Here is a 17,844-nt window from a genome sequence, read left to right as displayed (position 1 = left end):
GGGAAAAGGGAGTAAAAAGAAAGTCATACACTGATAGCTTTCATCTCTTTCAAGACAAATCCTTTTCAGATGCTGGCCACTGGTGGGGAGAAAGTGTTTCATCAAACCTAGGATGATGGTCTCTAGGAAACACTAATCTCTTCCAAGACAAATCCTCTCCAGGTGCTGGCCACCAACCCCCACCCCAAAAACCCAAATTCCTGAAGGCCCAATCTGACACACTCACTAAGTCACCTCTCAAAATAACCTATATAAGCCCAAACTCCTCCTTTGGCCAGTGGCTCATTTTCCACCAGGAAAGTGGGTCCATCAGAACCATGACCCCATTCGTGAATAAAAGAGCTGAGCTGATCCGTGAAGTTTGCATCTAGCCTGGTCTTCCTGTGATGACACCTGATATCTATGTTATAGTGCAACCACTACCCCAGGCACTAGCAGGGATGGCGAGAGAGGGAGGTTACCTGCCCTGGGCCACATGGTACATGGTGTTTTGTGCTGACTGCATTTTCACAATCATATCCTGTGCACATTACTCTCTCTCTTTTTGGTGGGTCAGCTGGCCTCCATAGCTTGGGATCTACAAAAGCTTAGCCATCTCCCCTTTCCTTTCAAAGGCAGAGGATGAATTTAAGCCAAGGAGGTGAATTTGTATGTAGATTTGCCACCATGGGAATTCTGTTACAAAGATCAGAACTGGTTGATAGAGTGATTGCTCAGCATGCCCGAGACCTCTAGCTCTATCCTCAACAATGAAAGAAAGAAAGAAAGAAAGAAAGAAAGAAAGAAAGAAAGAAAGAAAGAAAGAAAGAAAGAAAGAAAGAAGAAAAGAAAAGAAAATTAGAGGGAGGGATCTATGTGGTCACTTTATAATATTGATGCTGTAATATGTTAAAGGGTTTTGTTTAGAAAAAGTGCAGAGAGCATTTTTTTCCTTTTGTTGCATCAGAAATAGTATGAGGTATGTCCTGTGTGTGTGTGTAATGCTCTTAATTCTTAACCCACCAGGCACCTGGAAAAACCCAGGTGGTCAGGATGGATCAATTGTATGATATGACACTATGGTGTCTCTGCAGTTAGATGGCAGGGGTGATTATTTTTCTTTCTGAAGAGGAGTTAAAATTGTAAAAAGATGAAACCCAGTTTATCCAGATGCAGGAAAATTAATTAATTTGGTTTTGGATCTGAGTTAAAATTAACATAAACTCTCAGATACCAGCTTTGTGTGACTGGGTCTCAAAAATAGTTTAGTATACCCCAGCACTGCAAAAAAATAATAATAATAATTTAGTATATTTGACTCTTGCCTTAAGTATCAGTTCCATCCTGAGTTCCAATAATGGATTTTAGCTCTACGGTCTGGCATGAGGACTTAACCTCGTATTCTTTCAAGAGAGATGAATGGGCATATAATTTTATTGCTGTCTTATTGTTGTAAAACAGGATTACAGAGCAAAGTGCCCTTTATGCATCCGACAATGAAATTAAGGCTGACTTTCCTTTTCTCTCTGAAAGCTATTTGGGGTCTTCTGTCATCACGTAATGGAATCTTGCTCGCAGGGGGTGACACATTAACTTTCAGTGATTTTAATGTTATAGACTATGAGCCTACATACCTCAGGTAGATTGAAGCCATTCCCTATAGGAGGTAAGGTCAGATGTAGAATTAACCATGATCCATATTCTGGAAACTAATGAAGTTATCAGTGTTCTTTAGGTCTCTGAATAAGTAGTTTTTGTTGTTGTTGTTGTTTGTTTTTTGTTTAAGGCAGCGATTTAATGTGGCATCTTTCATGGAGCATAATTTTGTGGGTCGGGACCGTGTACTGAATACCATTGGAATCCCAAAGTCAGATCGGCACTATTGAACAATTAGTTGCCAAGAGTCTGTGTCTGTAGCAATTAGGGAACTTACCCGCTCAAATTAGGAAAGTAACTGAAATTGATCTTGTCTGTTCTCACTTACTTGGTTGTCCTTATATCAGAGTGGGAAGATGTATGAAATATTAATCTGGAAATATTGTTTTCTAAAAAGCCTTACCTCTTGCAAATAGAGGGCAGCTCATTAAACACTTGCATGAGATGTCATTAAAGTAATCAGCATTAAGTATTCATGGAATAGAATATTAAAAAATACATTGCAGGTAAGGAGTGATGTGGAACTGTAAATAATGAATTTATGTCATCATTATCACACTGTTGCAGAAGAGAACAGAAGGAAAAAAGGATAAGGTATTAATATTTTCTCCAGGCTTTTTATCTTTGAAATAGATTCGTGATTTGGTGTCTCCCAAGTTTGTACAAATGCGTAAAGCTCAGTTTATCTAGTGTGATCCGTGTCTCCTTTTTATAATAAAATCAACATTTTCTGTATTTTATTTGGTTGATTAGAATAACACTTCCTTAGAAAAGGGATGTCAAAGCTGGGCAAGGTGGCACACACCTATAATCCCAGGGGCAAGGGGATCGTGAGTTCAAAGCCAGCTTCAGCAAAAGCAAGGTGCTAAGCAACTCAGTGAACCCCTGTCTCCAAATAAAATACAGAATAGGGCTGGGGATGTGGCTCAGTGGTTGAGTGCCCCTGAGTTCAATTTCTGGTACCCTCCAAAAAAGAAAAGGGGTGTCAATTAACATACTGTAGCACTTGAAAGTGTTTTAAATTACTGATAAAAGTTCTCCTTTTAAGAAACGTTCTAAAGCAAGCTAAGTTGATTTTTTTTCTTAACTCCCATTTTACCGATGGAATAATTGAGATCAGAGAAAGTAGAGTATCGCCTTTATTCTAGCTCAGTTTGGGGGAGAATGTAAATAGAGGATCAATTTAACTTATTTTGGTTCAATCTAATTTTTCTTAAAATAAAAATATAAATAGGATTACTGTCTCTTAAAAGTTCCCAAATTTTAAAAGAGAATAATCACATCATATAGTACTTAAATTTTGATCTACTGCTCATGTATAGGAAAGACATAGGTCTCTGATCTCTTAAATTGCAATTTGTGAATTTAAAAGTCAAAATACCTGGAATTCAATATAAATTTAGTGACTGTCTCTGTTTTTGTCTTCACTTTCTTCTTCTTTTTAAAAAAATAAATTCTAACTGAATAAGTAGAGTAATTGACTTTTCAGGGGAAAAATACAGGGAATTAAGACATTTGAAAAAATAATATATTTTAGAGCAAATTATTATTCTGTTGTGATTTTTAAGAATTAGATGTCCATTATCACAGTGTTTTGGGGAAAAATTGACATATCTTACTATCAGAGTAAAGGAAAACTGAAATTTTATCCTTACTCTGTTTCTGTAACTTTGGAGTGAATTGACATTTTGCTTAAATCGTGTAAGGTATTACTTTCTGTTTGAATCAAACCCACATCTATAAAGTTTAGTGAAAATGGCTTATCTTCATTTATTTGTTCTTTATTTTACTCTTTTCTATTTCTTGCTAAAAATATTCACCTTCTATTGAGACAAGATTGAACATGACAAGTTATTTCACCAGAAGAATCCAAGATTTATCTTTGTGATCCTTAGTAATGACTCTGATAGGGTTCAGTGCTTGATATAAAAAATTGATTGTAAAAGAGCTGCCTTTTTTAATGAAACCAGCTATGTGAAGTCATTCTCCTAGCCCTTGACACTTAGTACAGTGTGCTAGTGTGCCTTCTAAATAAAATTTGCTTTGATGGGCACAAATCATTCATTGGGAAATTTTATGGAAAACATTAGGCCTTTGGTTTCTTGGGATTGGCTTATTTCACTTAGCATGATATTCTCTAATTCCATCCATTTATTTGCAAATGCCATAATAGTTTTCTTCTTTATGGCTGAATAATATTCCATTGTGTATATATACCACAGTTTTTTTATCCATTCATCTGCCGAATGAAATGATGTACCCCATTTGTGTACAATGAAACAAAATGCAGCCTATGAAAAATAAATAAATAATTTAAAAAATTTTATGCTACCAGTTGTGGTGGTACACACCTGTAATCCCAGCAGCTTGGGAGGGTAGGTCTTCACGAAGTTGCTGTGACTGGTTTTGGACTTGCGATCCTCCTAATTCAGCCTCCCATGAAAAGTTCATGATTAAAATAACAGAATGAATCAAACAACATTGCCCTATGTAAATTTATGATTTTTAGTTTAAAAAAAAGTTCATGATTTACAATATTCTGTATATCAACTATCATGTATTTTGCATATAAAGAAGAAACACATCATATTTTTGTGGAATTTTTAGAGAACAGGTTCATTAAAATGGTTTCAAACTGATATTTATTTCTGTGATATTGACATGGGAGTACATGAACTAATATATTATTCTCTTCATTTTTAGAGTCTCCAGGTTCTTCACATTCTGCTCAGTCCTAAAGAAAAAGGAAGAGAGGCATTACATTTTCAATTTTTCTGAACTTCGTCCTTCCTGAAGAGCTATGGGGACACTTTTAAGTGGAAGAGGAGTAACCACATTTCTGATTCTCCTCCTGTTAAAATTGTCAACAGCAACTGAAATACCACTCTCAGGTACGGTGACAGCTTTCAATACCTATTGTGAAATTTTACATTTGCATTTCACTTTTTAAGTAGAATACTTGTGATTTGAGAATGTAACTTTTCCTTCATATTTCTACATATTTTCCAGCAATCTTTCAGGATTTCATGCCTGCTTTTCTTATTTTTGATGGGTGACATTGGGCTACTCTAATTATTTGTGTAGCTGAGGATTTTATCTTTTATGCAAACATGGCCTATAACAAGAAATATGACTGGTAAATGAGGTGATTTTTACCATATGTCTAAGACACTCCAAAATATTACAAACACCTCTTATATTTATGTGTTTAAGTCAATTTATTTTTAGGATAATTATTATTTTGAAGTTACCGGCATTCAACAAGTTGTGACAAAAATTGAGTAGACTTTGTATTCTTAAAATAATTATAGATTTTGAATGAAAAGAATAGTGAAAATAACAAAAGGTCATTTTATAACTGAAATAATAAACTGGCGTTATCTCCAAGACTAGCATATTAAGTAGTGTAAACTCGTATTAAGAGTTAGTGGTACTGTAAATATTTATTTCTTAACATCTGTTGGTAAAACCAGATGCAATGTAACCCATCCTAAATCAGTTTTAACAAATTATAGTAATTAATCATTCAAAAATTGTACATCTACAAGCACAATTTACGTAACAATATATCAGGTATGGAATACAGGTACTTGGAGAATTTTTCTTGTGCTGTAAGAATGTAGGTCATTAAAGATCCTTGAAAGGTTGTTGAGAAATTTTTACCATGTAGTTCAACTATAATTCCTCTGTCTGTTCCATATATAATCTGGAGAGTTATAAGAGGCGTTGGTTGTTGATTAGGATCATGGCATTGGACATGATCATTGTGGATCACCTAAATTCTAGACAAACAGTCCTGACCTTACCACATTCACTGACTTTAGAAAAGTGCTAATATTGAACTGAAACTCTTCCTTTTGAAGTACTCGGACTGAATATGGATAGAGAAGAAAACAACTCTCTGACTATATACCATAATGTGTTTTTAAACCCATGTCCGAGGCGGGTGTTAAATGATTTGATGGAGCAAGTTTCCCATCACACAGGACCCTTCCCGTTCAACCCCTGCCTCTCCAGCTGGGAATCCCTCCTCTACTATTTATAACGGGTGGTTCAGCCTCTGTTTCATGATTCCCATTTCTTAAGGAATTTTGCTCCCTGTCATACAGAGAAACGGATTAAAAGTGCTATTTACTTTTGGTGCAAATCTTTCAGCCTTTGTACAATACGTGGAATTTTATTCTGGATCAGCCCCACTGTAGACCGAGAGTCCAGAGCACCCTTCCCTTGAGTGATTCTGCTGTGTGAGAAGGTGATGCCGAGTTCCAAGCAGCATGGAAGCCACCAACATTCCTCATTCAGATTCCTGACCCCATTCTCTCACACATGGCTTCTCCCTCCCTCTTTTCTCTCTCTCTGATTGGTGTTGAGAGATGTGAAATTTGGTATTAATCCACGGCACACATTTGTCTCCTGGTTGTCTCAGTGACTTACGTAGTCTTGTGCTGTGATGTCCTCTGATGACAGTTGTTATAAAATATTAATGGCTTGTTTTCAGAGCAACTGAATAGTATCTGTTTATTTCAGTCCTCTAGAGCACTCTCGGGTAAACGTGTCTAAGGCAGGTATCCAATTTGAATGTCAACGCGTCTGGTGTCTCTGTAATTGGCCTAATTATAGAGGAAAGGATTTATAATGTAGAATATATATTCATATAAATACCCAAAGGTTATTAGCTCCATTCCCTGAATAATTAGTTATTGCTGAGCTTTTACAACCTTAGCAAATTCAAGAAAGAATAATGTTGTAATAAACAAGTTGTTCTCAAGTTATTAGCTGATGTCTTAGGGACTCTCATCATTGTGTTTCTTCCCTGCCCATTTATGTCTCTAATAAGATTTAAATAATACAAATTTGCAATGTGCTCAAGACCTCCTGTACTTAGAAACGCTATTAATCAAAAACAAGGTAAATGCAATGAATATGTGGATTTTTTTTTGCATATTACAAAAATGCGTATGAATATACAACAGATAACTGAACTTTGTTAATACTCATAAGTTAGTAATACTCTCTTATCAGATTTGTTAGAGAAAGAAAAAGCAAATGTAATTTTGGAATTGGGAAGAGAAGTGAGTTATTATTCTAGGCTGATGGTCAGTGCCTACCATGTGGTTGGTTTGTAGACCTTGCAGTCCCAGAGACCCATTGAGGTGGTCAATCAAGGCCAAATTGTTTTGAAATGGCCTGTTTCCCTTCATGTCATTGATACCAGTGGTACAAAAGCAAAAGTGGAAAGCTGTTTCCTAGGCACAAATCAGACCTGAACTCCAAACCATGCTTAACAGGGCTCAGGGTTTTCCTCATGGCTAAAGAAAACCAAAAGCAGAGCAGAGCAGTTGTGTTGGAGACTGGCACTGCTGAAATCGTTAAGCATTCTTAACTTCATTGACTCTCCAGCCTTGACTACCTTGTCCTGGGGTTGGGATGCACTGGCAGGCCAGCAGACATCAGGCAGTTCTGCAGAAGTCTAGCATGAAGATGCGCTCTTCCAAGGCTGTTTTCACTTGAACGCATGACTGACAGATGAATTATGATTGCTCACAGATTTTCTTTCAAATGAACCCCATAAGCCTGTCACTTCGAGATAAACAACTGGTAATATGACTGTCCATGATAAAATTGAAGTTTTCAAAAAAAAATTAGAATCCTGGAAAACTTACATCCTCTACTGTGACCATGAGAGTTTTCCAACATTTACGACTTTTCCTATTGCATCAGGGGTGAGATGAACAAGAGTGAATTTTTGGTCTACTGTGATGAAATGTGTTTCTGTTTAGAAGAGTTATGGAATTGATAACTTTTCCAAGTGACCACTGTGGGATGTTACAAAATCATGCATAAGTTAAATATAATAGGTAAATTTGTCTAATGCACCAGAACACAAAATGTTTATTGGTAGGTTGCAGAGTCTGCATTACAATAAGCATTTTTAGAAACTACCACTTCTGAATTCTGGTGTCCTAGTCAGGGAGAAGATCCTCAATCAGCCGAAAAGACTCTAAAATGTTCCGTGTCACTAAACTACATATATGTATAAGGCTGAGTTTTCTTCATATCTTCAAACAAATCAACCTCTTGCAATAGAAAGAATGCAGAAATAGATAGGAGGACATCATCGCCTTCCCTTGAGAAATTAGAGATTGGCATTAAAATGCTACTCTCCTCATTTTAGTGCTTTTGGCTAAATGTTACTTATTTTAAAATGCATAGAATTATGTGAAATGAATTAACATTTTAAATGATTTTCTTTTTTAATTTCTCGTATTATAAATATGAGCTATAACCTGTATGAACAGAAGTGTTTCAAGCTGTCTTATAATTCTTAAGAAGGTAAGTGGGTCCTGAGACTAAAATGCTTAAAAAACCACTCATTTAGGCTGTATCCTCAATATCATGATTGTGAGGACAGTGATTCAGGGCCTGGTCAGTGTCCCAGTTTCAGGGTCCTATTCAATTTGTCCCTGTGCTGGGGAATATTCGTCATCTACACAGACTTATTGCCTGTGGGCCCATTGCATTTCTCAAAATATACTTGCCAAAGACGGTTCCTGGTATCAAACCATTTTCATTTCCTTAAGAATGCAACCTGGTGGCTTTCTTAGAATTTTGAGGGACTGTGCTAAAAAAAAAGGAGCATCTCAATTTGAGAAATATTGACTGTTCATAAGCATGGAATCTCTATACGTGCTTTTTTATCTGTGCCATAATCCACAATCAGCTCCAGATCTGTATCTGAAATGCATTTTGTTTATTAACTTATGATTTTAGTTCATTATTTAATAATCATGGCAGTCGAGTTGCTTAACGAGGTAAGAGGTGAAGTCACCCCTAACTTTTAAAGTTTTTCTCATGCTTTGAGGCATATTTAACTTGCCAAACACTAACAGTGTGTTAAAGGATGAGGGGATACCTTGAACAGGAAATATCTGTTAACAGCAACAACCAACATTTTATGAACTAGTTGTTATTTTTGTATCAATGCATATTTGTTGGTTACATTTTATAAGGGGAAATAGAAATAACTAAAGGGAGAAAAGAAAAAAATTTAAATGCAAAATGACAAATGCTCAGCAAGTCAATGGGAAAACTTATTTTAACAAAACCAGTCAACAGAAATAAAAATTTAAAGACAATCAGCAGGGCATGTTTTCCTTTATAACCAATAGTAAAAGGTTTCTCGGAATCTTTATTCCATGTTAGTGTTCACTGGTGGCAAGGATCCACTATAACCACGTGTTTCTTGTGGGAGCTGTCTGTCCTTGGGTAGAATGATTTTAGCATTTATTTAGCATCATTGTTATTAATGTCCTTGCCTAGAAATTTATTGCAAGACAGTAATTCAATAGGAAAATCTATATGTAATTCAATAGGAAAATCTCAGATAACTATTCAAATATATGTTACCTGGAAAGAAAGAAATGAAAAACTGTAATGTCCAATAATAGAATTGTCAAGTATCTCAGAGCCTATCAATGGGAACAACCAATGGAAAAGCAGTGAATTTTAATGTCTATATGGAAGCATGGAAAGCTATAAGCAGAAATTTTCTAAAAGATGGAACAATGTAAACTGTATACTCATGTCAACATAGACTGGATGCCAATCATTTTAAAGACAGACATTTTAAGATGGTGATAAGACTATTTTTCTTTTCCTTTAAAAATCATGACATTTTTCTGGGGTTAAGTAAAATGATTATGTGTAGCAACACAAAATGATGTCAGGAAAGGACACTCCTTAGCAGAGAATATAGTTGCAAAGAGGAAGTTCAACATCTATGAATTCCACTCTGCTATCATCCGGTAACTTGCCCATTTAGAAAGCAAGTCGAAGTATTTCTGTGATAACTCAGTTGACCCTGCCCAACTTTGAGGAATTTGCTCTTTAAGTACATATTTTACCATTTAGTTCCACAGGTTCCTACAATCACTAAACAGTCCAAAGTGCAAGTCGCCTTTCCTTTCGATGAATACTTTCAAATTGAATGCGAAGCAAAAGGAAATCCGCCACCTGTGTGAGTATCCCTTCAAAGCAAATAACCATGAAGTGTGCGCAATCCTTCCTTCTGATTTTTAATCTGACTACCGCAAACTTGTTGAATTATGAACCTGCACAGCACCGAAGCTCAGGGCTTCTAAGTGAGGTTTCCAAGCAAGTGATGCTTAATTCTCTGAAAATAAAGTCTCCTTATTTTACATGCTACCCAAGTGATGTAAAAAATTATATCACTGAACTGAGGCTCTCTAATAATGGAATGGGAATATAACTGTATATGTAGTTTAAAAATATACAAAAATATATAAATATATGTAATATGTATATATAATATATTAAAATATATAAAAATAAATATATAAATTATATAAGTATATATATTTATAAACATACAAATATATATTTTTATTAATATGTATATATTAAATATATTTTGTTCTGAAACCCAATTCTCCCACATTTATCCAAAAAAAAAAAATTATTTTACTTTGTCGGAATTAGCTTAAAGAAAATATTTGGATCAGTATCCCCCCCCCAAAAAAAAAAACCATATATGTAGGGTTGTTTTTCCTAGTTTTACTCATGAAAGGGAAAAATTGAAATTGCTAAGTAGGTAAAATCGTAACCATATGACAGAAGATAAAGGAGTAATAAAAATATGCTAATTACCATTATAAAACCTACACAATTCATTTGGCAAAGTTGTATATTTCGCATGGTCTTGGATGTGTGACAAATTTCAAAATGTATCATGTATTAGCTAGTCATGCTAATACATGACTAGCTAATAGAACGTGCCTGTGTATTTTTGATTTTGAATGAGCTCTTTACACAAACACACATATGCGTGCACACACACACAATTATATTGTACATTTATATTTATTGCAATCTTTAAACTATAAATAATGATCCTGCATTACATTTCTTATTGGAAAAAAATAATTTAAATAAACTTAAAGAGGAATAAAAAAAAAAAACCTGCCTTTGGTTTTATTCTCTCCGTTGTAACTACCTCTGTATGGTTTGTAAGATTTCTCAGATTCTTTGAGAACCTTGTTTATATTGTATCGTGTTCCACTGTATCCCGTTTTTACCATAGAATGTCTTGGTTTTGTCACTTTGTGTATTTGTTTATAAACGCCTTTAAAGATTAAGAATGGTTAGGATTCTCTGGATCGTTAAGTTGGTTTTTATCTTGTAGGTTTACTTGGACCAAGGATGACAAGCCTTTCGATCTTTCTGACCCTCGGATAATCGTGTCGAACCATTCTGGAACATTTAAGATCCCAAACGAGGGGCACATAGCTCACTTTCAAGGGAAATACCGCTGTTTTGCATCCAATAAACTAGGAGTGGCTATGTCAGAAGAAATAGAATTCATAGTTCCAGGTAAGTGTTCCAACGGGACCTTCATTTACAACAGTTGTAGTGAAGTTATGAAAGAAGTCTTGCGTCGGACTGTCGTGGAATAGAGCTATGTTGATTTCATCTGCTTATATGTGTCTTATCTTTTATGGGGAGGGAAATTCTCTTCCAGGTATTGATAACTGAAGATTGAATGGCTTTGGAAAGCAGCGTCATTTTGCTGTTTCTCTAACCTTAGATCTGGTATGAGAGAAAATAATCCTTGCTGGGCTGCTTAAGATGAGGATTGAGTTAAACATATTATTAGATCAGCTAAAGTAATCTGCAGTCATAGAAGATTCTAAAGCTTCAGTGTCAACACACATGTATGTATTATCTGATAAGCAGTGTTGTGCTTGGGCAACACTGAGGGGCAAGATGATTTAAGTTGATGGAGACACATGAAACTTTCCACCTTGGTTCACGACTCTGGGACAGTGAGCATAAACAGTATGCACAGGCCCTTAAATGCTCCAATGTGAGGCTACCAGGCAGCTCTCTTATATTGTTGACTGGAACAAAGCAAGTAACATGGTCCCAGTAATGGATGGAGCTGGAGATTGTCAAGCCAAGTGCAATAAACCAATCACAAGAAAGCTGAAGGTCGAATATTTTCACTTATATGTGGAAGCTAAACCGCAATAAAGGGTTGAGGAGAGGGAGAAGAGAAGTTCAGTAGATTAGACAAAGGGGAACCAAAGGAAGGAAGGGGAATAGCAATAGGAAAGACAATAAAATAAACCTTACATAATATTCTTGCATACGCATGTGAAAATACCTAAGTGACCATCACCATAATGCCCACCCACAAGAATAGGGTCCTAATTAGAATAAGATTCATTCCTTGCTTGTATAATTTTATCAGAATGGATTTTCCTGTTATGTATAACTAAGAAGAACCAATAAAGAAGCAAAAATTAAATAAATAGAAAGTTAAACGGTCCCACTTAAATAACGTGGGTATCCATTAGCAGAGGAGACCAAGTCATCTGTAATAATCATGACCGACTGTAAATCACTTTGCCATTAAGGGTGTTATTTATAAGCAGAAATGGAGAACAATAGAAGAAGTAGATCTAGATGTATCATAAATGGAAGATGTAAGTAGATGGAATAAATGCTCCAAATTAAAAAGAATCTATAAAGTGTAGTATGGCATATCTAAACCATATTGTTAAAACTGAAGAGATGGATGAGCTATTTAGAATAGATGTTTTCCAAATGAAGGTAGGTATTCATAATATCAGTCCAAGTAGATTCTATTTTTAAAAACCCTCCTGGAGGTTAATTCACTAGGATACATAATACAAAAATATATAAAACAAAAGTAGACCTGAAAGGATATATAGGGGAATCTATCATAACAGTGAGACATCTCTTTGCTTATTTCATAGCTCAATCAGAGAAAAACATCAGTAACCCCATAAAAATTTAACCCATTTATAAACTCCAGCTAATTAATATGTATAGAGTATTGTATCTAAAACTGTGGAATGCGTTTTTTCATAGGTATGGGAAGAAAAATCATATTTGATAACCTTCAGCTATGAAGAAAATGAGATCAAAATGTAATTGAGTTACAGTCAACGTACATGGAATCCCCAAACTCCTTATATATTTGAAAACTCATTAACATTTTCTAACTGACTCATGGGTTCAATAAGATGTGGTGTTTTAGTCAGATTTTTTTTTTTTTTTTGCTGCTGTAACCAAAAGACCTGTTAAGAACAGCTTAGAGAAGGGAAAGTTTATCTCATAGTTTCAGAGGCCTCATTCCATGGATAACTGACACCATGACTCTGGCCCAGAGGTGAGGCAGAACATCATGGTGGAAGGGTGTGTTCAGAGCATGGTCGAGAGAGATCCACTCACCAGAGACAAAATATAAACCCCAAAGTTATGCCCTCAGTGACCCACCTCCTCCATCCATACCCTGACGGCCCATAGTCACCCCCCAGTTAATCCTGATCAGTGGATTAATGCATTAATGAGGCTGAGGCGCTCATAACCCAATCATGTCATCTCTAAACTTTCGTGCGTTGTCTCATGCCTGAGCATTTCAGGAATACCTCGTATCTAAACCATAGTAGTAAGAGAAAATATTGTCAAGCAAAGTGGATAGTGAAATTCTATGTAACAAAACATGCTTGATGCAGTGAGAACATTATTTAGAGGAATATTTATCATCTTAAAAACTTAGGAAAAGAAGAAGAATAAAATTCAGTCATGTAAGCTTCTTAGGTAACATGGTTTTGAGGTGAAAATGAATGAGCCAACTTAATGGAATAAAGTGAAGGGAGAAATACTAGAGATACAGAAAGTAAATTCGACTAAATGATGTACAACCTTTATAATGAAAAATAAACATATTCATTTACTTTGATGCATGAAAGATTTTAGTTGTATTTCTTTATATTCTATGCATTTGTTTTATGGATGACCTTTTTATATACTCAAAATGAGTGAGAATGTAGCATAATGATCCATCTGAAGCAGATGTTCTGGATTATTGAGATATTATAGCAATAGTTATTGGCACAGCACTGACAAGGACCTTGGAAATTGGCTTTAGGAGTTTAAATTTACTATGGTATTCAATAGGAAATGCCCATGAATTCGGAATCAGAAAGTACTCCCTTGAAATTTGTGGCTGAGAATCCTAAGACTATTATATAGAGAGTCGGCTTTCTATCTCTGTGGGATTTGCATCTGTGGGTTCAGCCAATTTCCAATGGAAAATATTTGAAAATAAAAATTGCATCTGTCTCGAATATGTAGAGACTTTTTCCTCGTTATTACCCCCTAAACATACAGCAGAACAACTATTTCTATGCCATTTCCATTATTTTAGGTGTTTACATAATCTAGAGGTGATTTAAAGTATATGGGTTGATGTATGCAGATTATGTGCAAATATGATATCATTATATAGGAGGGATTTGAGCATCACAGATTTTGCTGTCCTAAGTGAACCCTAAATGGACGCCTGAAGAAAACTCTGTACATGTAGCTAACTGAAATAAATTAAGACGAGGAATATCAGAAGAGAGAGAAAGGAAAAGAGAAAGAGATTAAATATCTGTTTTAGAAGGCAAGATACCAGGGTGATACCTAACCTGAATTCTAGTGGTTGCTATGGAGACACAAAGGGAAAGGCAGTAACCAGACCTATTGCAGAGAAAGAAGTGGCATGATTTAGTGTAAGATTCTATAATTAAAAGATTTTTAAAAAATGTCTTCTCTCATTACCTAAGCAGACTAAGTGCACACATGAACAATGGATCAGTAATTCTGGCCAGAAAATGATAGTTTTGTAGTTAAGAGATGAGAGTTGAATCTGAACTACACAGTGGGTAATTGCTCTATTTTTCTGCTGCTGTAGGAAAGAGCAAAATAAATTAGGTTTCTTATGCATCATTTCCAGACTTTTCCTGAAATTATTTCATCATCCGACAGCTTTCTGTAATCATCTGTATGTTGAATGGGACCATCATTTCAGTCCCGAGAAGTTTATAAATCTGAGACCATTTAAAACTTCATACAACCTCTAACCATAGATTTTCCTCTCAAGCTTTAGAGAATTGATTCTTCTTTTACATTGAAAGGAGCTTTGTGATTTCAGTTTGAGTTCATTTCTTTCAATCCCCTGTTGTGGTTTGCTATAAATGCAGACGTTTATACACATTGTTTAGCTTTTCTGTTTTTAATAATATTGCAGTTTAGTTTTCTAGACAAAGAGTGAAGGGGAAAAAAATAGACCAACACGCAGAATGTACCATTTACACATACTTGAGAAATCAATGAACTAAATTGATTTTCTAAGATGCAGCATAGGGATTTAGTCAGTGAATTAGTCAACGAGTCTTCATTAAGTTCCTCTCATATGCCATTCATTTAACTAGGTGTAATATAGTCAGCTTTCTGTCTTTATTTAAAAAAAACAAAACAAAACAGTAACTTATGAAGGGAAAAAAAATTATTTTGACCCACAGTTTTTGAGGTTCCATTTTCATGATGGGTCAGCTTTGTAGCTTTGAGTTGGTGTTGAGGCAGACATCACCTACTTACATGATGAACCAAGGGCAAAGAGAAAAAGGAAAGAGCCAAGATGCTGGAAGGACCTGCCCCCAATAACCTAAGGGCCTCCCCCTAGACCCCGCCTCTTAAAGGCTCACATTTCCCAACAGTGCCACCCTGTGGACCAACCTCTAACACATAGGCCTTTGGTATCCAAACCATAGCAGGAATAATTTAGGACTTAATAGTGAACAAAATGCATGGCTTAGTAAAGTTCCTGTGGGAGTGGTAGTATGTATGTGGGAAATGGAAAAGCCACGGTTGTTATTTTTTCCCTTCATTATACATCTATCCATAGAGTTTAAATGATTATATAAATAATGGTACTTGGACTATGGTACCCTTTAGGATTCAGAGCGGGTCTCTCCAGGTAGCATTTTAATCTATCCCAGCCTATACTGGTTTTTCTATTCTCTGATTTTTAACATTCTTTTTAGTTAATATACACTAGGATACACCCTGACAGAATCACAAAATCAGGAAACACAAGCTGTTCCATTTCAGTCCCCAGCACTTCCCCCAACCCCTCTGTCCCTCCACCGATTCCTCTTCAATCCATTTACAATTTACCCTTTCTTTGTTAATTAGTGTCCTGTGGATATATCCAGTACTGGTAGCACCGTCCATATCACGTCCACATCCATGCATGCGCATACAAAAGCTCAGTCAGATTCATTCCACTGAGCTTACCTCTTCCTGCCCCTTCTTTGTCCTCCTCAATCCCCCATGTCACTGATCTTTCCTCTATTTTGATGAAATTCCCTCTCCTTTTGTTTTCCCCTTTCTCTGTTTATTCTTTCTTTTCTTTAATTCTTCCCCCTCCTCCTATTTTGAATTAGCTTCCACATGTCATAGAAAATATTCAACCTTTGACTTTTTGGGACTGGTTTATTTCACTTAGCATTAGTCTCCACTTCCATCCATTTACTGGCAAATGCCATAATGCACTTCTTCTTTATGGCTGAGTAATCCTCCATTGCGTATATATACACCACATTTTTTTTAACCATTAGTCTGTGGAAGGGCACCTGGGCTGGTTGCATAGCTTGGCCATTGTGAATTGAGCTGCTATAAACATCGATGTGACTGTGTCCCTCTAGTACACTGATTTTAAATCTTTTGGATACATACCAAGGAGTGGGATTGCTGGGTCATATGGTGGTTCCATTCCTGGTTAATTTTGATAATTGCCATTCTGATTGGAGTGAGATGAAATTTCAATGCAGGTTTGATTTGCTCTTCCCTAATTGCTAGAGATGTTGAACATTTTTTCATACATTTGTTGCCCATTAGGATTTCTTCTTTTAAGAAATTCCTTTTGAAGAATTTCTTATTTTGAGAAATGTATGGCTTTTTCATTGCTTTATTTTTTTGTGTTAAGTTTTTGAGTTATTTGTACATTCTGGATATTAATTCCCATCTGAGAAGCAGGTGGCATAGATCTTCCATTCTGTAGGCTCTTTCCTCACACTATTTTTATTTTTATTTTTTGTGGTGCTGGGGATTGAACCCAGGATCTTGTGCTCGTGAGGCAAGCACTCTACCAACTGAGCTGTCTCCCCAGCTCTCTTCACACTTTTGTTTCTTTTGCTGTGCAGAAGCTTCATAGTTTGATGCCATTACACTTTCTGATATTTGATTTTATTTCCTGTGCTTTAGGAGTCTTGTTGAGGAAGTTGGTTCCTGGTGCTGACATGGTGGAGTGTTGGGCCTACATTTTCTTCTAGCAGGTGCTGGATTTCTGGTCTAATTCTTAGGTCTTTGGTCCACTTTGAGTTTTGTGCAGGGTGAGAGATGGGGTCACATTTCATTCTCCTATGTTTGCATTTCCAGTTTTCCCATGTGTTAAAAGGGTCCTCTTTTCAGCAGTGTATGTTGCACATGTTACAGTTGTAACTGTATTAAATGCACAGTGAGTGACATTTTTAGTTAAAAACATTTAGTGCAACATCGTTCTATTTTTGTATTTAATCAATTCCAACATCCCCCCAAACTTCTTTGTGCTCATTTGCACTTAATATCTTATTGCAGTTGACAATCATTAGTACTCACCTATCAAATTTCTGCTTTTCTAAATTTACTTTGCTGGACATTTCATGCAAGAGGAGTCGAATACAGCCTTTTCCACGTAGCTTCTTTGACTTAGCGCTTTTCTGCAGCTCATCCATGCTGTTGCGTGCATTGGTACTTCATTCCTTTTTATTCCTGAATAATATTCCATCATGTGGATGAACCTCACTGTGTTTTTCATCTATTCATAAGTCAATGACTATTTAATTGGTTTCCACATCCTTGACTCTCCATAAACAGTACTGTTGTAAATTCTTTGGAGTTTGTAAAGCATTTAGTTGTGTAGCATTTGAGATTGTCTTATGAATTAATTAGGATCCTTAAAAATCAGAAAGATGGTGTGCACTTACATTTTTCCTTTCATTCCTGAGTAAATGCCGCATGAATGCATATTATTAGTGATTGATTTATCCTGGATAGGCTGACAAATAAAAGAAAGAATAAAAGTCATAACTCAGTGTCTCCATGCTATTGAAATACTCTAAGAAATGGTGGACTTAGAGATGAAATCATCTATATAATGTTTTAATAAAAACCAATTAGAGTGACTAATGTGCCAGCTCCCTACATTTGCATATCTTCCTCAAATTCCTGAGGATCATTTCCTTAAGACCCACCCTGGCTTTTTAACATTCTGGTTCGGGAGGGGTTAGAGGA

General features: G+C 35.8%; 1 protein-coding gene across 5 annotated transcripts in view; it reads left to right on the top strand.

Annotated features, from left to right (window-relative positions):
- The window catches only part of CHL1 (cell adhesion molecule L1 like), a 196,641-nt gene that overhangs the window by 109,113 nt on the left and 69,684 nt on the right, over positions 1–17,844 (top strand). For 3 of the 5 annotated variants that reach the window (XM_079122182.1, XM_079122183.1, XM_079122179.1), the window contains exons 1-3: positions 4,297–4,526; positions 9,547–9,652; positions 10,838–11,025. In XM_079122182.1, coding sequence (XP_078978308.1) covers positions 4,436–4,526; positions 9,547–9,652; positions 10,838–11,025 — 385 coding nt within the window. In that variant the 5' untranslated portion in view covers positions 4,297–4,435. Of the gene's footprint in view, positions 1–4,296; positions 4,527–9,546; positions 9,653–10,837; positions 11,026–17,844 lie in introns of those variants that run through there. The other 2 variants (XM_079122180.1, XM_079122181.1) reach the window with 1 other exon arrangement.

This window comes from Sciurus vulgaris, assembly GCF_902686455.1.
Source record: "Sciurus vulgaris genome assembly, chromosome: 19".
Taxonomy (NCBI): Eukaryota; Metazoa; Chordata; class Mammalia; order Rodentia; family Sciuridae; genus Sciurus; species Sciurus vulgaris.
The sequence above is the reverse complement of the archived record's forward strand: the minus strand, read 5'-3'. Positions and strand labels throughout refer to the sequence as shown.